A 23,267-nucleotide genomic window follows, 5' to 3' on the forward strand; every position below is an offset into this window, starting at 1 on the left:
AGGCTTTAACGTACAAAGAAAGGCGAACCCCGACTGCCTCTACAACTGAACAGCCGGGCATCCATTCAGGAGCGCTGAAAAGGAAAAAGAAAGATTCTCTGTCACCCTAATTGTGCGGACACCCCCCCCTCGCTGCGAGGTCAGCAGCTGCCATTATTATTTCCTCCCTCTGCCTCTGGGAGAAGATTCACCATAGGTGTCTTGAATATATCTCTAAGATTCCCGGAACCACATTTTACCACTACGTTTCTGACCTCTGGGATAAGGTCTAGTAGGCAAGGAAAAATGGACTCCTACAGCAGAGTCTTTCCCTCTTGTTCACAACCTGGTGAGCCTGTCCTTTACCTTGGGCCCAAACAAGGATGAGCCATCAAAAGGGGCATTTACAAAGGTAGAATTAAAGGGTTCCGCAGAGTCACATAACAGTATCCAAGAATGCCTCATTAGGGAAATTCCAGAACCAGCTGCTCTACTTGCTCCATCAGCTGCATATGATAAGAGTCTCATGGATGTCTTAACTACTGAATTTAAGGTAGTGAGCTGAGAGGAATCCTGGCGTTTAACCCCTTGAACTACTGAACTTTGGAGGGTATCTCCTAGCTCTTTCAGGAGATCCCTTTGTAGTCTCGTAAAATGAGTGATAGTTTAGTGATCTGAGAGAAAATGTCGCTGAAGAAAAAATGCTTTTTCCATACTTGTCCATAGTCCGAGACTCCTTGTTTGGAGGATGGACAGAAGAAGGTGTCTCAGAGTTCCTTCTTGGTAGCTGCCACTACAACCTTAGCATCTACTGGGACTCCCTTGGTTAGAAAAGCCTTATCAGAGGGGGATGTAATAAATTTGCTTGGCCTCCTAGAAACAGGTTCCACTGAATCTAGGGACTCCCATGCATTTCAAGAAACAAGGTCCATAAGTTCACTGAAATGTGGAGACACCCAAGAGATGAAAGGGTGAGATCAGAAAGCCTTCAGGTATACGGACTCCTCCGCAGAAGGGTTGTTGGACTTCCAGCGTCTCTCTCCTTCAGCATTTCCAGGATGTCTCCAAAGGAGACATCATCAGGAGGCGACAGTGGGGACCCTTCAGCTTCATCGAGGTCCATATCAGAAGTGATGGACTCCTCTGGGGAGTCTGCTTTCTCTTACACAGTCTCTTCTGAGGGACCTCCTCAGAAGGGTACTCTGGAGAGGTTTTGGAAGAGTGGGGTGTGCCCTGTGGGGCATCCTGAGGCCTAGCATTTCTGCTTCCCTATGGATGCAAGGGTATAGAGGCAGACACCGATGCTTTAGAGGGAGAAATATAGGAGATGATTGTGGACCCGTCTGTGGAGACAGCACCCTCTCCTCATTACCTGGAAAGCCCTCCATCCCTGATCCGAGGATATCCCTGGATCTGAAGAAGCTGAGTGACCTCCTGGAACCATGGACGATGAACCCAAGGCTGAGGGAGAAGCCAAACTCAGATGAGCCGAAGCCCTGATAGGCAAAGTAGGATCTGACAAATGTCCTATCTGTCTCTCCCCCCCAGACCCAAATGGAGAGTGTTGGCTCCTAGACTCCTCCAGCTCTGATGGACCAGAGGGCATCTAAGCCATGGTCAGAGCTGTAGAATCTGTAATAGGTCTCGGTTCTTATGGTTCCACCACAAGCAGCTCTAGATCTTCCGACTCTGAAGTTAAGGGTTGGATCGGAGGAGGAATCGGAGCAGAAAATGATGAAGTTGTAGGATCTGAAGCCCTCGGGGTCAGATCTAACAGTAACTTGGCCAGCACCAGTATCCTTAAGAGCTTCTGCACCACCCGATCCATATCGTCTGACAGACTCCTAGAAGACCGAGTCAAGGAGGTGGGGGATTTTTATCTTTGTAATACTGGAGATTTAAAAGTAGGGGAGATCGGTGCCTTAATTTGAACTCAACTGGCACTGAGATAGAAAGTGTCAGAGCTGAAGAAGTTTTGTTGGATCCGGTAATCTTCAGATCTGAGGAGTATAATTTCTGAATTTTTTGTGTCATCTCCAGTAACATGGAAAAGGAAGACCTCTTCCCAGATTTATCAGACTTGTCAGACTTAGAGGAGGGGGACCTGTCAGATTTGGATGAACCCGGACCTTCTTCCAGTGCCTCTGAGAAGGGTTTTTTTTAAATCCCTTCAGGATTTGCTTGTTTTTCCTCCCCGGGAGCGCTCTGTGATTGAAAGCATGACAAATAGAGCATGACTCCTGGAAATGGACAGCCCCAAGGAAATAAACACAAAGTGTGTTCATCACTTAGGGGCATTTTCTTTCCACATTTGTCATATTTTTAAATGGCACTGGCTTTGATTCCTTGCAAGACATTTTGAGGAATAACTACAAAATGGAAAAGCCATAAGAGATAAACAGAATAGAAAAGTTTTTTTTTTGGATATACAGTTAAGCTACACCCTCTAACTTAAAACGGGTGAAACTATAAAGAAAAAAGGGAACACACAAGGGAAGGGGAAGTTACAAAGCCCTCTAACTTAAATGGGCTTTGACCAGAACAAACAGCAATAACAAGGCAAAAAACCCTCTAGGTTAAATGGGTTGGGTTACAGTCCTCTAACTTAAATGAACTGTAACAATAAACTATGGCAGAAACAGTATCAAGGAATTATAAGAAAAAGCTATTTAACAATCTAGTGTTCAATAAAAGCTGGGAGACAGAACAACAAGGCTTAACGAAAGATGACGGTCAATGCAACAATACAGCACAATAGCAGAAAAAAATAACTAGCCACTTATTCACACTATTGCAGGTAAATGTCAGAGGAAATATCCAAGCCTTGAAATAAAAATAGGTAAAGAAAAAAATAGTAATTAGCCAGAGCTAACAGACAAACACCCAATCTCGTTTAGCGGCAACTGAGATCTGGGGAGTATACCAGTGCATGCTGGGATAGGGATTTAGCCACGAGCTGGTAGATAGTCTCGAGCTTGGAAATAAAGGCCGAGATGGATCCAAGGATCAGATCTGAACCCAACCTAGTAAGAATGAAGGTGAGATAGGACAACATCACATCAGTTATTTCCTTTTAACTATATTCTCCTCAAATTTCTTATGTATATTTTTTATGTATATTTTTATGTGTATGTTTCTGTATTGTTAATCTTAGTACTGCATGGAGCTTTTCTCCCCAGGCCTCCACTGAAAATGGGCATCTTACCCAGTCAGACTCTCCCGGTAAACAAATGTAAAATAAATAAAAAAATAAATAAATCTTCTGTGTCATCTAGCCCACTAATTATACCTTGCGGAATAATATCTAAGTTCCTACTACTAAATTTATATCTTCCATACCAAATACAATACTAAATTTCTTCAGAAATCTACCTTCTTTTGTTATATATTCGCTTCTAGGTCCCCCGATAAAAATTAATTTCCACAACCCACCTATAAATAATCTCCCCTGCTGAAAGCTGATTTCTCCAAAACTTTCTTAAGCTCCATGACACCAGTTTTAGGTGGAATATACATACATTCCAGCTTATTCTCCTGTCTTGCCAGTAGGTCCTTACTACCACAAATCTGTCATTACTATCTTTTTCCTAGTCTGTCAATAGTAGAGCTCTCGACCTCTAGCAATTAGTTTAAGTACTCCTCTTTTCCTTTGTCCCTGATAATCTGCTGAATATCTCTCCTGAAATCCTATCTTTATCAAATTCACATGCTCATTTCTTTCTACATGTGCCTCCTGTAGCACTGCTATTTGTACTCTGCATGTCTTAACATAATTCAATACTCTTTTTCTTTTTGTCTATACCTGTAAGGCCCATTCATGTTCTAAAATAATACGTTTAGTGCAGCTATTACGACAAGTTATTAATATCACCTAGTATATATGACACATTTATTTAAATGCCTGTGTTCAGTTTTTGTGTTACATGCACCCACTAATGTTTGGCAGGTTGATCTTTTATACAGTTATTTCTTGTCATCTCCATTTGAACCTATGCCACATTTTACAAGACTTTTTGTTTTAATGAAAACCTGCTGCATAGTTTTGCTCTGACAGAATTCAGGATGCCAACAGAGTGTGCTTGTACTGTGAAGCTATAACCTAAACTAAGATAAATAGTCTGCAAAGGGGATACAACCTTGTACCCCCTTGCTTACTGATGTACCATATGACTGTGGTATTGTCTCTAAACACTTGAAGAGGTCTCAAGGACCAAAGATGGTTCAGAGAGTTGAGTGTTCTGATCAGGGCAAGCATCTCCTTGATATCTGACATACAGTGATAAGATGATCAGCTTTAATAATTGGCTTAAATTCTGGTGTCATTCAAAGGGGATCCAATGTCTGTCTGCCTGGGATGACATGCTGGACAAGCCACGCTGCTTCGCAAGGGACGGCTTGCACCTGTCACCCCTGGGCTTCCGGATATTGGCAAAGGCTCTTGCCACCCCCATAGTGCCTTTTTTAGGCAAGGCTCAAATTCTAAACCTACCACCCTAGAACACCAAAAAGGAAAAAACTAAGGGTAATGCTGCTCAATGCCAGAAGTCTCACTCTCAAGATGCACGCACTCGAGGCCCTTCTCAATATGGAGAACATCGATGTCTGTGCTGTGACAGAAACCTGGTTCAAGGCTCCTGAGAGCACCCCAGCACTAACAGGTTTCACCTCATATCATGCGTTCCGGCCCCAAAATCCGGACAACACCAAGAAAGTGGGGGGTGTCCATATTCATAAAGGACACCCACACCTCAAGGTTGGTGGCAACGCACGATGCATCGGAGACCATCCAGGTGCAATTAACCATAGGCAAGACTGCTCTGCAATTTGTAGCATGTTACAGGCCACCCTCTCAAACTCAGGAACCTCACATGGCCTTCCTGAAAACATTGGAGGGGATAAATGTATCTCCAAACACCATCATACTAGGTGACTTCAACTACCCTAATATAGACTGGGAACACTACTCAAGCCCGAACACTCTAACCCAAAGATTCCTGGAGTTCATAAACTCAAATGCCATGGAACAACTAGTCACCATCCCCACAAGAGGAGAAAACATACTTGATCTCATCATCACGAACATGGGATCAAAATGTTCAACACCGGAAGTATACCCCTCACTGGTGAGATCAGATCATAAACTAATCTCGCTGGAGGTCCTCATCCCGCCCCACCTGAAACAAAAAAGACCACAGTGAAAAACTTCTCAAAAGCCGATTTCACACTTCTAAAACTAGTGTGGTCTCCTTTAAGGCCCCTGAGCCAGTGGTAAACATTACTCAAACCGCTGAATCACTTACAAATGCCTTCTACCAGCACCTACAGGACTGCATGGATCAGGCAATCCCAAACAAAACTAAGACTCTCTGTACCAAAGGCAAGCGTCCAGTCTGGTGGACCCCAGCCATAAACAAGCTCTACAACAAAAGGAGGAAGCTACTACAAGATAGAGCAAAATCCTTGAAAGGTAAGACACCTTTGATCATTATAAGTAAAAACTAAGAGCTCTCATAAAATCATCCAAGGCAAATTTTGAGAGAAAAATCGCCAAGGACTCTAAAGACAATCATAAGGCCTTCTTTGGCTATGTTAGAAACCTAGGAGGAAACTCCCAGATATGCTCAGAATTAGTTCAAAATGATGTGAAAATTACTGAACCTACACACATTGCTAACATACTGGCTGACAGGTTCAGTGCAAACTTCTCCCCTCCCCAAAAGGAGAGATATCTATTCCAGAGGATTGTAGCCCCAAACATCTCCAACGCCCAGGTGAGAACTGCCCTCACTAAGGCAAAAAACACAGCATCCATGGGACCGGATGGTGTCCCCGGCTGTGTGCTTCATGAACTCAACGAGGAATTAAACCCACAGTTAGGACAGCTGTTTAATCTTAGCCTCACCTCAGGATACGTACCCAAGGAGTGGCGCACGCGACTGTGGTCCCACTTCATAAGGGCGGTGCCTCCACAGACCCTGGAAATTACCGCCCCATTAGCTTGACAAGCCTTATCTGCAAAGCCATGGAGAGGATCATAATGGAACTCATAAATAAAGACATAGGGAACTTGCAGACTTTGGATCCAACCCAGTTTGGCTTTGTCAAAGGCAGATCCTGCCTCTTAAACTTGGTTGACTTTTTCGAGACAGTCACCAAGGCCATTGATGAGGGAAAGGCAGTCCATACAGCCTACCTCGACCTGGCAAAGGCCTTCGACACAATACCCCACTCAGGTATCATCGAAAAACTCATCAGCTTGAATGTAAACCCATACATCACAAGATGGGTTGCAAACTGGCTAAGTGACAGAACCCACAGGGTCAGAGTTGCTGGAGCCATGTCAGACTCAAAGCCTGTCACAAGTGGTGTCCCACAGGGCTCAGTCCTGGGTCCACTCTTGTTCGGCATCTACTTTTCTGAAGTACAAGCAAACACAGGAGGGTTATGGCTGACAAAGTTTGCAGATGACTGCAAACTGGGCGCTATAGTCGAAAACACATCTGACACAGATATCCTCCAGAAGGGCCTCACAGAAACGGATAACTGGTGCCAGAGCCATGGCCTGAAGTTAAACGCCAAAAAATGCATAGTCATACCCTTCGGGAAAAACAAGGTTACCCCTAGCTACCATATAGGTGGCAATCCACTGAGCACAGAAAAACTCATCAGGGATCTGGGGACCCAAGTTGACAGTAGCCTTCGCTTTGACACTCATGTTGCTAAAGTAGTTAGGAAAACCTTCTATATCGCCCACCTGATCATGAAGGGATTCACATCTAGATCAAGGGAGGTCATCGTCCCCCTGTACTCATCACTCATTAGACCTATGATTGAGTACAATGCCCCGTTTGGAATGTATCTGACCAGACACCTGCTGCAGCTTGAAAGGCCCCAAAAGTTCCTCACCAAAAGGATAAAGGGTCTCAAAAATATGTCTTATGCTGCCCGACTGAAAGAACTCCAGCTCTATTCAGTCTCATACCGCTTGCTCAGAGGTGACCTGTGCCTGACATATAAGGCCATGTCAAATCCAGATTTGATGAATATGCTTCACCTCAAAAAATCTAGATCCCTCAGAACCACAGGGCGGAGACTTAAACCTTGACACGGTTATAAATAGAACGTGCTGGAGGGACAGATTCATCACCCAGAGACTCCCTATGCTGTGGAACAAAATCCCAGTACATGTGAGGCAGAGCACCTCGCTGGCCTTGTTCAAGAGGAATCTTGACCAATGGATGGGAGATCGCAGATATACCCCAGGGATTACTTCAGTGTCACTGCTTGACAGAGGCACAGAAAAATGACAGGCATAGTTTTTATTCAAACTAAAGGGGTGGCGAAAGCCACATAACTATGGGCTAGGCTTATAAATGCCCTTGGGCAGATAGCCTAGTATGAACCTATGAACCTATTTATGTGCTTGGATTTGTTCTTTACGTCCCACACTACCTGCATTTTCTCCTGAAAATGCTCTCCAAGCAATGTCCGAAGTGTCTGTGGTGACTGACTACCTTGGTGCAGGGAGGAAGAAGGGGAGACCTGTATTTAAGGATATCTATTGTCTCCACCAAAAGATTTCTCTACTGACAAACCCTAGCATGGGGATCTGAAAAGATAAGGGGTGTTGATGCTTGCACCAAAGAGATTTCAGATACCACAGTATATTTCTCATTAGGAGTCTGGACAGGAGTAACATGAGAATCATACATGCTATGAGATCCAAAATCACAATGTATTCCCTCGCAGTGACTGAAGTCTAAAAGGAAAACCTTAAAAACAGATCTAAATAAAGATAATTTTTTTCCCGTGGAAGAAAAGCTCTTTGAACTGACTTGTCTAGTTGACATTCCAGAAACACCATCCTGTGTGAGTGTGTCAGGAAAGAATTTTGAATGTTCTCTTAGAATCCCAGTTTGTGCAAGAGATCTCTCACCCACGAGAGAGAGAGAGAGAGAGAGAGATTCCTGACACTTTGAAAAATGTATTTTATTTATTTTTACATTTGTTAACTGGGTTAGTCTGTCTGGGTTCATAGAAGCCCTTTTTCGGCAGGAGAAAAGCTCCCAAAAACGTTTTAAGTAAACAAATAGTAAGAACAAAGATAAACACAAATCACATTTTAAGTATACATACTTCTGAAGTAATTACATAACATGCAATAAAGGAATATACAGAATGGATGAAAATACAATACATATATGGAAATTTTCACGTAGTATGGCAAGAAACTAAGCAGAAATATGGTAAGACTAACGTCAATACATTGCTGAACCAAGGTGCTAGGCATGAAGTAAGTAAATATACAGATAAAGTTGTGTGAGCTTTGGAAGTTAATAAATAAATTAAAGAACAGTAATAAGGGATTATGGGAAATGAGTGTAACATGAGCTAACTAGTATGGAATATGACGGAAAAAAAAAATATGTAGGTAATAGCAAGAGAGAGCACTAGAAGTGATACAGTTAAGTTAGGTTATCCCTGAATGTTTCTTGGGTATTAGTTTAGAGCATGAACATATTCAATTTAACAGGAAAAAAGATTTAAGCTGTTTCTTGAAGGCATTTTTGTCTTTAAGTAGTCTAAGGGCTAAAGGGAGTGTGTTCCAGTTTTTTGCAACTGAGTGACAATACAGTATTTTCCCAAAGGTTTGTTTGGCTTATAAACTTCAAGAAAGTATTGATTAGTACTTCTTAGTGGGCGTTGAGGAGTATAAAGTGTCAGAGAATTTGCAAAGGATGGGCAGGATTTAGGATTGTTTAGTATATTGTGGGCTATAGGAGTTGGGATTGAGGCAGTAAGTTGGAAAATTCAGGCCAATGTAAAGCCTTTAATGAGAGACAGTGATGGGATTTGTAAGGTTGATTTGCAGCAAATCTGGCTAATTTTGTTATATGTGGTTTCTAGTTTGGATATTAGGTTACTCTGTATATGGGTTAGAATAGGTGAAGCATAGAGTAAAATGGTAGAAGCAGGGATGGCCTGGATGCACAGGGAAGAAAGTTTTTGTGACGGTAAAGCAGACCTAATTTTTGGTGTTTTTTTTAATGAGCTATGAATGTGATGGTTGAATTTAAGTTTATGATCAATTATTGCTCCAAGGAGTTTTGTTTGGGTGTCAACAGAAATTTAGTTCCATTAAGGGATGTTATGGAAAAGTTCGGTTTTCCATGTTCCAGATTTTTAGGTAGGAAAAGTATTAGTTTAGTTTTGCTCGCATTTAGCAGGAGTTGGTTGGATTGTAGCCAGTTTTCAACTGAGTGGAGTTAGTTTTGTGTAAGGGATTGAAGGTTTTCTATGTTGTCAGCAGAGTTGATGATTGTTGAGTCATCAGCATACTGAATAAGATTGGATTGGGGGCAGGATGAGAAAAAGCCATTGGTAAATACATTGAAGAGGAGAGGGCCCAATATTGATCCTTGTGGGACCCCTGTCCTAACTGCTAGAAAGGGGGAGTAGGAAGAGTGCCATCTACCAGCCCGGTGTCTATTAGTGAGGTAATCACAGAGGAGGTGGTGGAGTTTGAGAAGCCTAAGTTGCAGAGTTTATGGTGAAGTATGGTATGAGATATGGTGTTGAATGCTTTTGACAGGTCCAGAAAGAGAGCTTTTGCTATTATCCCTGACTTGAGCAATGTTATTAGTAAAGAATATAAGAGCGGTAGCTGTGCTATGTGTGGGGCGGAAGCCATGTTGAGTTGGTGTGAGTGGGTTTTCTTGTAGCAGATGATTACGTACTTGCTTATGGATACACTTTTCCAGTATTTTGGAGAAAGGAGACAGTATGGCAATTGGTCTGAAATTGATTGGCTCAGTGGAGTTTCCTCCTTTATGAAGAGGTACTACAAAAAAATTCTTCCAAATTTCAGGGACTTTGCCTTCTTTTATGGATCTATTAAATAGGATAGATATGGGGTAAGCTAGAGATGTAGCTGCATGTTTAAGGACTAATGGAGGAAGGTTATCAGCTGAGGGTGAACCGGGTTTTAGTTTAGTTAAGAGTAAGCTGCTATAACAGGTGGGAACAAGTGAGAATGAGAGTGAGGGTAAGAGAGGTGAATCAGAGGTGGATGAAGATGTAGATGGATTGAAAGAAGTGCAGGTAGAGAAGTTAGTTACAGTTAAGTTTTCAATGGTTTCAATGAAGAACTTATTAAGGAGGGTTGCTATTTCCAGAGGAGTCTTGTCAGAATAAGGTGTGGGTGGGGTAGGAGTACCAGGTGAGAGAAGTTTATTGATAGGGTTCCTTACAGTAGGGATTAAGTGAGGATTGGTAATAGTTCTTTTTATCAAGATTGATTTGTTTCTTAGCTTTGTTTCTAAATTCCCTGTAAGAGATGAGGTTGGAAGAAGTATTATTGCCTTTCCAAGTTTTCCATGCTTTATCTCTGGTCTTCATGAGTGTAAAGGTAGTTTTATTAGCCATGGGGCATATCTGAATTTGATGCGAGTTTTCCTAGTGGGGGAAATGGAGTTGAGGATAGATAGAAAGGTGTTGTTTCAGTGCAGGACTGCTTCATCGAGAGTGAAATTAGAGAGAAAGGACCAGTTTATAGTAGAGAGGAGGTGATTTAGTGAGTCAGGAGAATAGCTAGAAAAGACTCTGCAAAGATAAGCAAGTCGCCTAAATATGGAAAAATGTGGATACCCTGTAGCCTGCAATGAGCTATAATCGAAGACAGGCATTTTGTGAACACTCCTGGTGCAGTGGATAGTCCAAAGTGTAAGGCAGAGAAATTATAATGTGATCCAGACACACAATACCTTAAGAAACATCTGAAATCTGGATGAATAGGGATGTGATGATAAACATATTTTACTTCTAGTGTTACAAAAAAACTTGAAAGTGGAAGAAGAGGTAACAAGTTGTGACATGACAACATTTTGAATATGGGCACTATTAAACACAGGTTTAGGAGAAAAATCTCCAGAACTGGTCTCTAAGCATTTTATTTCTTTGGCACTAGGGACATCCTTGACTAAAACCTCTCCCCCACCCGGTAAGAAGGAACTGGTTCTATCTCTCCTTTGGGATAGTGTGTGATGAAGAATAGGTGGAAGGTGGAAATGTGTCTGATCTGCAGGATGATGAATGACCCCCTGGAAAGAAGTAATTTCCTCCCACTGCCACCTGTAACCTTGATGAATGATTTTTAGAACCCATTTGTCTTAAACAATCTGTTTCCAAAGAGAAAAATGGAGATTCAGACTTATGGAAGAGAAAGGGGGCCAGGGTGGGAGGGGGTCTCAAGCTCTCTTGAAAAAATAGTTATTTAGACTTGATGGACTGTTCTTAGTTTTAGGAGGTTTTAGACTTCTTTTTGGTACCCCCTTGGCATCTCTTCTTAATGGTCTGCTTATCTGAATTCTGTTGAGGCTGTTTAATCTTTTTTTTGCCAAAACTGGATGAGGAGAAAGAAAATCCCTTGGACAATTTGGAAAAAAAGGGCTGAAAAATTGGTAGAGATCCCCTGGATCAGCGTGCTCCTTTCATCATACTTTTTGATCACCTCTGCAGCAGAGGGACCAAACACTAAATTTCTATGTAAGGCAGAAATTAAAATCTAATTTTTTTACATTAACTGGGAAGTTTTGAGAATACAGACAAGCAAACCTCCTTAAAATAGTACCCGTGGCGATAGTCCTGGATGAATTATCAACAAGAGTCATACACACAAAGTGACCTGTGCAATAGAACAAACTAAGTTATTTAAAACAAGAAGAAAATGTAGACAACACATTCCACATATGTTCACAATTTGTCAAAACAAACTGACATATGAGCCCAACAATTCAATGTTCTGAAAAGCAATGTAGCAGAAGTATACACTTTTTCCTGTACCCATCAATAATACTCTCATCCTTATTAGAAAGAGTAGGATTGGAATTAACTAAGTGCTTAGCAAAAGTGAAATCAACTAAGGCTATATTTGCTAGGTCAGGTTCGGGAATAGTGTATAAAAATTTAAAAGACTAAGGAACTTTATTTATGTATTTATTTAACATTTTTTTTACCGGGAAAGTCCAACTAGGACAGACCCCATTTTCAGTGGAGGCCCAGAGAGAAACACTTCAGATGCATGTCCTTGGAATGTTAATGGAAACCTGAGAACCTGGAAGAAATCCATGTGAACATAGGGAGGGCATGCAGACTCCGCACAGAAGGCACCCCAGCAGAGAACTGAACCAGAGAACTTCTTGCTGTGAGGTGACAATTCTAACCTCTGCACCACTACCAGTCCCACTGTTGGGGGCACATCTTATCTACCTTTTTATGGACAGCTAACTATCAGGAAAATTGCAGGCAATAAGACACACATCTTCTAAAGCAGACAGGACAAGAGGAATGAGTAGTGTAGGTTCTGGAAAATCCTTCTGTAACAATTCTTAGTATTTTCTGAGGGACTGAGAAACCTAAGGGTTCTACCACTAAAAACAGTGGGACATTCTAGCAATAGTGTCAGAGAAAGAGAAATCCCCACAGGGAGAATCAGAAACTAAGCTGTCTTCAGATTCTGAATCAGAAATCAGAAAACAAATCCTTGAATCTGTCCCTGCATCCTCCGTTCAGATTCAAAATCTTGAATCTCTTTAGGAAAAGTGGAATCCCCTCTTTCATTTACCATAAACTGCTTTACACAAAGCATCAACAGCCTGAATTAATCCACAAGCCAGTCCCAGTAAACTACTCCTATCCAAAAAAATTTGAGGAGGACTAGATATATGTTTTTTTTTTGTTTCTTTCTTGTTTAGAAAAAATGGAGCCAAACTTGTTACTAATGGCAGCAGCTGTTTCCCAGGGAAGGGCACAGCATTCTGGCACAACAGGGAAGCCTTCCCTGTTCCCTCTCCCAGGACTGACAAGACTGTCTCTCTCTTGCCCACTGAGAGGACACTTGTCTTTTAGTCAGCTCAGCTTGACACTTTGCATGCGTGGATAGTGCTCTGAAGCTTTGGAAGGTGGCAGGCTGTTACATCTTTGGCAAGATGTAAACCATATAGCTAAGGCTATACTGCAGCAGTGATCAATAGGATACACATCTATAGTTACAAAACATACCCCGTCAATGTATTTACACAAAATTTATTTACTGCAATTTTATTTTAAAATAAGAGGAAGTAATGTATACAGTACATGCAACTTTAGGGAAGAATTACAAGTAAAAGGTGCGTGCCATGTGACTTTTAAGAGGATATTTTGGAAAAGTTGTTGTTGGATGCATATCATATTTACCACCTTTTTGTTCTGCCATTTGTATACGTGCATTTAACTGCAAATATACATTCAAAACTGTGTCTCCTCCTTATACGATTTGGAGCAAACTCCATAGGGGTATGCTTACAGAATGGGGTGTGGAGGCAAAGCCTTGGTATCTGTGGGTGAAAGGATGAAAAACAGTTGTAAAATAATGACTTCTATTTTCCATCGCTGTCAACTGGGGCGGTGGGATAATTCAGTCAGTAAATTAGTACAGGAAGGCCAGTAGAAGTAACATGAGGCAGACCCTTGTTTATTATAAGGATAATTCATAAAGGACATCTGTGGAGAAGATAACAATTTTCAGAGCAAAATATTACACAGGACACAGGCTAGGAGAAAATAAATAAAATTAAATTAAATAAACCAGCTGTAGAATGGGAGTATCAAAATAATAACTGACAAGTACATAAAAAGGGGAAATGAATATTTAATGACCAAAGAAAAATACAGCTAGATATGGATGATAGACTCTTCATGAACTAAAAATAAAGCCGAGCTGCTAAATGTTGCCAGGGACAAAAAGAAAGAGGGAACCTGATAATGAAGTTTTGAGGAGGAATCAGTTCTAGTTTGATCTAGTGATGACTAACTCTGTGACATTCAGACTATCTACCACACTAGTTCACCATCCAACATAACCATCACAAATGTAAAACAAAGTGCAACAAATTTTAAAAACAATTTGAAGGTTGGCTGTACCCCTGATGTGAGGTTTCCGCTTCCACATCCCTAATCTCTAAATATACTACTTCTGAGACTACAAGTCAGGAGAAGAGGAAGTAAACATCTCACTTTTCTCTGAGATGATGCAAAATTAAAGGTAGTGTATTTAGTGACTGGGGTTTTACAGGCACAGTTCCCTACTATGGGATGCAAAAGCACATTGACTTGCATGAAGTGCAGTATATCACAGCAGTTAAACTGGAGGTAAGTCAGATGCTCCCAGAAAGACTGTGTGCAGAATGTATTTCTTCAGTATTACAAAGCAGACTCAGAAATTCAAGCAACCGCATACCAAGGCTTATAACAACATCAGAACAGCGCTGGCTGGTCCAGGGAGGAAGGACCAAATGGAGAAACACTGCTAGACTGCAAATCCAAATATGACAACTTACTTGAAATATAACTCCTTGAGTAAGAATCTCCTTACTTAATCCATGTCTATACCTAAATAGAAGACAGAAATATCAAGTGAAGGGCAGATCACTGCTTAAGAAGGCTGGAAGAGAAAGAGAGAGGTAAAGCACAGAATATATGTGCAGCTCAAAGCTGGAAAAGTTAACTGTGATTCCAGTGAGACAATAGCAAAATCCTGGAAAAAAATTAAGGTTAACTGACAGACTCACTAGATCTATTCAGAAATAGGGGGGAAGACTGTAAGTATAGGAATATATGAACAGCTGCATTAACTTGGTGGACTCTCTTTTTGTGCATAAGATAAAATGTTACATATGTGCAAGCCAAATGAATGACTGCTGGGGACTACTCGATAATTTAATGAAATAAGTGCACTTTTTACCATATACTTATTTATTTACACCAGCACAACACATTACAGTACTAAAGGTTTCGATAACAATGTTGACTTTGCAAATAAAAATTACCTGTGCTAGAAGCTAAAATGTTGTACTTGGGGTAAAGAAGGCGAAGTCCACATATATCTAAGCCATGGCACAGTATAAGCTGCAGGGTGTGGTGAAATGCCAGAGGGTTACTGAATAAAGTTTGAAACATTACCGCCATGGTAATCTGAAGACAAAAATGAAAACAGTTACTAAAATCCATGCCAGTCCAACTTATTCAAACTCAAAGAAAGCTCAGCAGTAAAATAAGAATTAAACCCAGCATTTTCAAAATAGGAAGGTTTCACACAATACAGTTATATCACATACTTACTACAACAGTAGATCTTTGAGAGAGATTATTTTATTGCATTTGTTTACCGAGAATGTCCACTGGGCCTAAAAGAGCCTATTTCCAGTGGAAGCTTGGGGAGAAAAGCTCTGGTAAGAACACAGATACAGAAAAAAAATTAAACATTAATCGGTACAGAAGTAGTAACAGTGTTACACATACTGATTACAGTAATATATACAGAATATATACATAAAAGCAGGAATCTAGTTAGTTTGATTACAGTAATATAACAGAATATATACATAAAAGGAATTTAGCTGGATGCCAGATGAATTCAATCAGAGAGATATTAAACAGAGATATATTAATCTGCAATATTGTACCATTATCAACAAGTGATGAAAGATAATAAATATGGAGAAAATATCATCAATCAGTAGTAGCACAAAGCATGGGGGTTTTGTTATCATAGATGGAGAAGGAAGAGGTTAGGTTATAGAGAAGGGACATAGCCAGGAAGAGTTGAGATGACTTTTTAGTATTTGTTTGAAGGTGGTGGTGCTGCCTTTGTTTCTTATAGAAATAGGAAGTGAGTTCCATAGTTTGGCGACAGTGAAGGAGTAGAGGAGTTGACCAGCAAGTAAGGTAGGCTTTTCTACCTTTAGAAGTAAATGAATTTCAGATCTTAGTGCCTGCTGGGTTGATATCTGGCAAGTAGAGTCAAGAGAGTATGACAGTGTCTGGGTCTGTAGATTATTTTGTGCACTGTAGTTAGTTGGGAGAATGAAAAATGGTGGGGGAGTTCCAGGCAGACTAATTGTTTCAGTTAATTACAATGGTGGGATGAGAATTTGTCCTTGGTGGCATATCAAGTTTGGATTTTGTAGAATTTTGGATACTAGTGAGGAGAAGGGCACCATAAAGGAGAGAGTGTAATAAAAAAGGTGGTTGCAATGTTTTGTCTAGTAGAGAGGCTATTGAAGTGTTGGTGCCTGTAGAGCATACCAAGCTTTTGCTGTGTTTTTTGATGTTATTGTTTATGTGCAAGTCAAAGTTAAAGTTTTCATCTATAATAATGCCTAGTAATTTAGTGTGTGGCACAACTTCTACAGTGGTACTGTCCTGGGCTTCTAGAGTAAAGAGTTTTTTTTTTATCTAGGGGAGTGGTTTTCTTAGGGGTAAAAAGTACTAGATTAGTTTTTGTGGGATTTAGGGCAAGATGGTTGTTAAGCATCCAAGATTCAGTAGAAGTGAGGACATTCTGGGTTATTTGCTAGAGTTCAGAGCTGAAATTTGCAGTGCATATTGTACAGTTGTCAGCATACTGGATTACTGAGCATTGTGGGAGAGTGGAGTGAAAGTTGTTAATAAAGATGCTAAATAAGAGAAAACCAAGTATGGAGCCTTCGGGGTGGAAGTTGAGGGAGAGAGTAAGACTTGCCATTTGATGGACTGCTGCCTATTGGAAAGATAGCTTTTGAACCATTGTAGGGTAGGTGGAGAAATGTGGTGGGTGGATACTTTAGAAAGGAGGATGGTATTGGGAAATGGTATCAAAAGCTTTGGAGAGGTTGAGGAAAAGAGAAGCAATTATTTTGTCAGAATCCTATGCCCGGTTAACTGCATCAAGGAAGGAGAGGAGGGCATAGTGGTACTGTGTCCTGGTCTGAAACCATGCTGAGTGGGTGACAGAATTTGGTTTTCAAGCAGGTGGTTGAGGAGTTGGGCATGGATGCATTTTTCCAGTATTTTAGAGAGGGGTGAGAGAATTGCTGTGATCCAAAAGTTTGTGGTGTCTGTGTTGGTGCCACCTTTGTGTAAGGGGAGAATGACTGCTTTTTTCCAGATGTCTGGGGCAAGGGACTCTTTAATCGATCTGTTGAGTATGCTGATGGGATAAGCTATAGAGTTTGCAGCTAGCTGCAGGAAGTGTGGGGTAGACTGTCAGGGGCCAGAGTACAGGGTTTTAGCTTAAGTAAAAGTTTTTTTTTATTGTGGTGGTGGGTATGGGGAAGAATTTTAGATTGGAGTAGAGGGTAGGATTGTTTGCTGGGATGATTTGGTCATCAGTTGTCTTGGTGATGGTGGTGGTGGTAACTGCAGGAAATGTGGTAGTTAGGTTAGCTATGGTGTCAATGAAGTTGGAATTAAAGAGGGTGGCAAGTTCGGTAGGAGTTTTGTGTGGGTCAGGAGATGGGTTGCTTTGAGAGCCTAGGTGAATGGTTGGTTGGAGGAGGACCAGAAATTTTGGGGATTAATTTTATGTTGGCTTTGTAGGTGGAGGCAGTAGGCTTTTTATCAATCGTTATTAGATGTTTTGCCTGGTTATGGAATTGCTTGTATTGCGGTAGATTTGAGGGGTCTTTGTTTTTCTGTACACAAGTGGCCAGCACCATGAGGTAATCAACACAACACCCAAAAATAGTAAAGTGGTTTATTTGGATAAGTCCCAGACCAGTTTCTGCAAACCTGCCTTCCTCAATGGGATATGTAACAAAAAATCCCATACAATCATAACCTTTAAATAGTACAACCCTCCAATGAGAGATCATATTATGTCATTTCCTATACCATTTGTTAACACTCCTAAGAAATAAACAAATAAATGTCACCATGTTATGTGCTATGAATCACTATTTAATAAATTTCATAAATGATCATTAAGCCCCAGTGAAAAGAGACCCCCCCAGTTTTATAATCCAATATTTCTCATTTCTATTTAAAATAGAGTGCCAGCCCTGTCTGTTACTTCTATTGCCATAGATCCTATCTACAATCATAAAGTAGAACTGGGCAGTACTATGAACCATACAATGTCTACATAGTGCATTTGTCAACCTTTTGTTGCGTATATTACTCCGATGCTCAGACATACGGGGACACAGTGGACATGATGTCTGACCTATATAAAAAGCCGAACAGGTGTATGTGACCAGGTATATAACCCAGTCAGCTCCACAATTCCCAAAAAATCTGGTAGCAAAAAGCTGACTCGTATTTTTACTGGTAAATTGTTTGGACTTGAATATGTACTGGCACGAGGAACAATGACCACAGGGAAAGGTGCCCAACAATCTGTCCCCCGTAATAGTGATTTCATGGTGTACCGCACCCCCTATGCTGCTACATTTGAAATGAGTTTAAGGCGAGTAATAAGCTTAAAATATTAGTATCTAACAAAAGATTAATCTAAGTAGCTCTGGAATACTTTAAATACTTATCACTGTAAGCACACACACACACAGGGTTGTTGGGCAGTTATAAAGACAGTTGTGATTAGTGTAGAAATGATGCTGAAAGTAAAAGCAAAAAATTACTAATTTAAGCAGTAAATGTGTGGGACTGGAAGAATGTGTGTGTGTGTGTGTGTGTGTGTGTGTGTGTGTGTGTGTGTAAGGCTGATTCACGGTATTACGGCCCAATCTAGGGGTAATTGGCTGGAACCCTTCATTGTTGTTGTGCACACACCTCTTAAGCCTTAAAACTTTACAAAGACTAAGCTGTAATTCGCCTATTACAACAGAAAAGCTGTAGGGTGTCGGGATCTTGCTTCTAGGAGGTTTTATTTATTTAAGATAGCCAGCTTCAGTGGATAAAGTAGATTTTCTTTTATGCAGTTAATCCCAGGTGTGTGTGTGTAAGTGTGGGGGGGGGGGGTACTCAGGTAAGAAACCCTTGCAAACTGTAAAACAAAGTTAAATAAGGCAGAATTAGTGCAAAGGTTACACGAATGTGAAATGGAGAGCATGCAAGGGATAGAGATAGAGGGGTCTACTTCACCTTGTCGAAGGCCGACAATATCGAAGCTGATACTGTTGGCACCAAAATGTCAAAAGCGAAAGTCTTCGCTCGTGTAAATGGAAATCTCCGTAAGGGGAGATTTCCGTTTACTGCAATGTAGTGCAATCTCAGAGTTGGTATATTTAAGTAGTGGGGGGTGTGGGGGATGCAGGGTGGCTTGCCCCCCCCTGCATAGAGCAATTTGTGTTGTGTTTGGGTGTTTTTTTTTTTTTTTTTTTTTTTTTTTTGTGTGTTTGATGTTTGGGGGTTTCGACATTCGACATTTTTGTGTCGATCATTACGCTGTCGACAGTTTGAGTTTTCGACAGTGCAATATAAACATGAGATAGAGAATAAAATTGGTTATATTGCATATATTGTTATATCGCATACAGTGTTTATCAGCTCTATAAAACCACAGACTAACAGCATTAACATGCAGCTAAAACTACAGACTAACAGCATTAACATGCAGCCTGTAAGTCAACTGATAACAGCTGTATGATTTAGCAGCTCTTAATTTGAGAAGGGGGGTTATGGAGATACAATCATTTACCCCCAGCCATCTGTTGGTTTGTAAAGTTACTTGTAAAATGACGATAGGGGTGGTTTACGGGAGGAAAGAATAGAATGCAGAGAGCTTTGGTGTCAAGTAACTTTACAAGCCAACAGATGGCCAGGGCTAAATGATTGTATCTCCATAAATTATAAGGTCTTAATAAGATGGCTCATTTTTCTAATATTTCATACTTGTTCTAACAGTTTTAATGTTTTTATTAAAATTTTATAGGAGGACTTGTATAGTAAAGTGAGTTTTTAAACAATAAACTACATTGGATTTTATAAAACACAATATTAGGTTTTATTTGTTTGTATAACTTGTCACAAAGTTTTTTAAGAGATGTTTAATGTGAATGATGTGCAATTTACTCTTTCACCACAAGACGATGCCACAATCCAGCTTAACAAAAAGATTTTCACTAATTTATAAGTAATTAATACATTTTTTATATATATTATATATTTTTTATTTTATAAAAAAACACATACTGGTATATCATATTTATTAACTGTTTTAGCATGATTTTAAAAGGAACACAGCTTTGAAAAGGTCTTAGACCACAAAAACATCTTGTTTTTATGGAGTTTTAAAGTCATCTATTTAAATTTTATTTCTCATTTGTTATGAAGTTGGTGATTGGATGTTATTAATTTAAACCTGTATAAATAAGAACTGTTGCAAGACCAGCCCACATCTGCCGAAGTTTTAAAACAAAAACGTATTAGGTAGATTGAGCGTTACACTGTGGTAAAGTGAAGTGAATACTTTATGTTTTATTTGTGGAGTGAATACTCGGAATAAATTATTTAACATTTCATTGACTGTCTGACCGCTTTACTGTGATCCTTCTGGGGTCTGTTTATTTTTTTTTATTAGTGACTGTTCGGGCCCTTTTCGGCAACTTTTCTTTGGATATAAGGGAAGAATATTGAAAACCATTATGGAAATTTGAGACAGCAGCTAAGTGTACCCAAATGGTTGAGGATGCTGCTCCTGAATCAAGAAGATTTGATAAATAGTCCAAAAGTACAGCAACTAGAGCTGAGCAAGGATCTAGTTGTCTTTTTTGAGACCAAATGAGGAACCTCTTCCATTTGCTGAGATCGGTTTTCCTGGTAGATGGCTTACGTGAAGCCAAAAGGATATAACGCACTGGGGAGTTGAGGTTGTCTTGCCTGGCAATTACTGGAAGTGGAGGAACCAAGCTGTCAGCTTGAGACTGAAGATGTCCGGACGAGTCAACCCTTGTGGGTATGAGATCAGTTCTGGAGAGGGATCCAGAATCCATGGGTGATCTAGTAGGTGAGGCCAAAGGAAGGGAAACCAAACTTGCCATGGCCAATAAGGAGCAATGAGGATTACTCTGCTTCTCAGACGAAGAGCTATCTTTAGAAATTGGGAAATCAGGGGAAAAGCATACAGATGTCTCGTGGGCCAATCGTGGATCAGAGCATCCCTCGGGGACTCCCCCTGAGGAAGGATTAGGGCAAATTAGCTGCTGCATTTGTAGTTTGCTGGAGAGGCGAATAGGCACAGCAAGGCTAGCCCCAGTGACTGAAGATCCTCATCGCAATAGTAGGATTGAGGGACCCCTCATAAGGCAGTAGGATGCATCTACTCAGCTTGTCTGCAGTCACGTTGGAACTCCCGGGAATATGCATTGCTATCAGAAAGCAGATGGAACCTATCGCCCATTGCCAAATTCTCATGGCTTCTTGACACAGATGGTAGGATTTGGTTCCCCCCTTGTTTGTTGATGTACCAGACCACTGACATGTTATCTGATTGAACCGCAATTGTCCCTGATGGGAGGATGGGATGAAATGCTTGGAACACTAGAAGCACCACCCAAAGTACTAGGACACTGATATGCAAGGACTCCCGGAACCATGGATGGCACCGCAGAAAAAATTGCTGCCGTACCATGAACCCCAGTGCCTATGGACCAGCCACGATCTTGAGAAAGGCTCGGTTCCAAATGAACAAGGAGCCAGAGGGATGGCTCCGGCACCACGGTGAGGTCCACCAGTGGAACCAAAGCAGTGGGAGCCGATGAGGGTGTCAGTTCCAGGAGCTTCGATACCTGCACAGAAGTCAAAGCAGGAGAGTAAACTGGAGTCTGTGGAGAAGAACTCCCAACTCCAACAAGGAGGGGAGTTTCGGATGGTGTTGTAATCCCCCTCGACATCAGCAGCTGATCCACAAGGTGCACCACATCCAATTCTGAAAGGATCTTGGATGATCGCATCGATATTCCCGGATGGGGAGTCAGGTCTTTCTAAGAAGGGGCTGTACTCCTGTAGGCAAGGCTCAAATTCTAAACCTACCACCCTAGAAAACAAAAATGGGAAGAAACTGAGGGTAATGCTGCTCAATGCCAGAAGTCTAAATCTCAAAATGCACGCACTCGAGGCCCTTCTCAGTATGGAGAACATCGATGTCTGTGCTGTAACTGAAACCTGGTTCAAGGCTCCTGAGAGCACCCCGGCACTATTAGGTTTTACCTCATATCATGCGTTCTGGCCCCAAAACCCGGACCACACCACAAAAGGAGGGGGTGTATCCATATTCATAAAGGATACCCACACCTCCAGGTTGGTGGCAACGCACGAAGCTTCGGAAACCATCCAGGTGCAACTAATCATAGGCAAAACTGCTCTACAAATTGTAGCATGCTACAGGCCACCCTCACAAACTCAGGAACCCCACACAGCCTTCCTGAAGACACTGAAGGGTATAAATGTATCTCCAAACACCATCATATTGGGTGACTTCAACTACCCGAGTATAGACTGTGAACATTACTCAAGCCCTAACTTTCTAGCCCAACGGTTCTTGGAGTTCATAAATTCAAATGCCATGGAATAGCTAGTCACTGTTCCCACGAGAGGAGAAAATATACTAGATCTCATTATCACAAACATGGGGACAAAATGCTCCACACCGGAAGTATATCCCTCATTGGTGAGATCTGATCATAAACTAATCTCACTGGAAAACCACATCCCGCCCCCACCCCAAACAAAAAAGACCACAGTGAAGAACTTCTCTAAAGCAAACTTCACACTACTCAAGACTGGTATGGTATCCTTCAAGACCCCTGAGCCAGTGGAAACCACAACCAAAGCTGCGGAAGCCCTTACAAATGCCTTCTATGAACACCTCCAGGACTGCATGGATCAGGCAATCCCAAATAAAACCAAGACTCTTTCCACAAAGGGCAAACGTCCAGTCTGGTGGACCCCAGCCATTAACAAACTTTACAATAAGAGGAGAAAGCTATTGCATGATGGAACAAAATCCATAAAAGGGAAGTCACCCCTGATCATTATTAGTAAAAAAATACGAGCACTCATAAAATCAACTAAGGCCAATTTTGAGAGAAAAATTGTCATGGATTCAAAGGACAATCATAAGGCCTTTTTCAGCTATGTTAGGAACCTGGGTGGAAACTCCCAGATATGCTCAGAATTAGTCCAAAATGATACAAAAATCACTGAACCCACAGACATTGCCAACATACTGGCAGACAGGTTCAGTGCAAACTTCACCCCTCTCTCCCCCCCTAAAGGAGAGATAACTATCCCAGCAGAGTGTAGCCTCCCAGACATCTCAAATGCGCAGGTGAAAGCTGCTCTCTCTAAAGCTAAAAACACAGCATCAATGGGACTGGATGGTGTCCCCGGCTGTGTGCTACACGAGCTAAATGAGGAATTAAACCCGCACATAAGGCAGCTGTTTAATCTCAGCCTTACCACAGGATACGTGCCCAAGGAGTGGCGTACGGCAACTGTGGTCCCACTCCACAAAGGTGGTGCCTCTACGGACT

At 41.2% G+C, this 23,267-nt stretch overlaps 1 protein-coding gene across 1 annotated transcript in view; it reads right to left on the bottom strand.

Annotated features, from left to right (window-relative positions):
* The window catches only part of LOC122816492 (dynein axonemal assembly factor 8-like), a 3,534,829-nt gene that overhangs the window by 1,615,269 nt on the left and 1,896,293 nt on the right, over window positions 1-23,267 (bottom strand). Inside the window, exon 14 of the mRNA XM_044089323.1 lies at window positions 14,844-14,988. Coding sequence (XP_043945258.1) covers window positions 14,844-14,988 — 145 coding nt within the window. The remainder of the gene's footprint in view (window positions 1-14,843; window positions 14,989-23,267) is intronic.

The sequence above is a fragment of the Protopterus annectens genome, chromosome 12.part0 (genome assembly GCF_019279795.1).
Source record: "Protopterus annectens isolate FY-2018-M chromosome 12.part0, PAN1.0, whole genome shotgun sequence".
Taxonomy (NCBI): Eukaryota; Metazoa; Chordata; order Ceratodontiformes; family Protopteridae; genus Protopterus; species Protopterus annectens.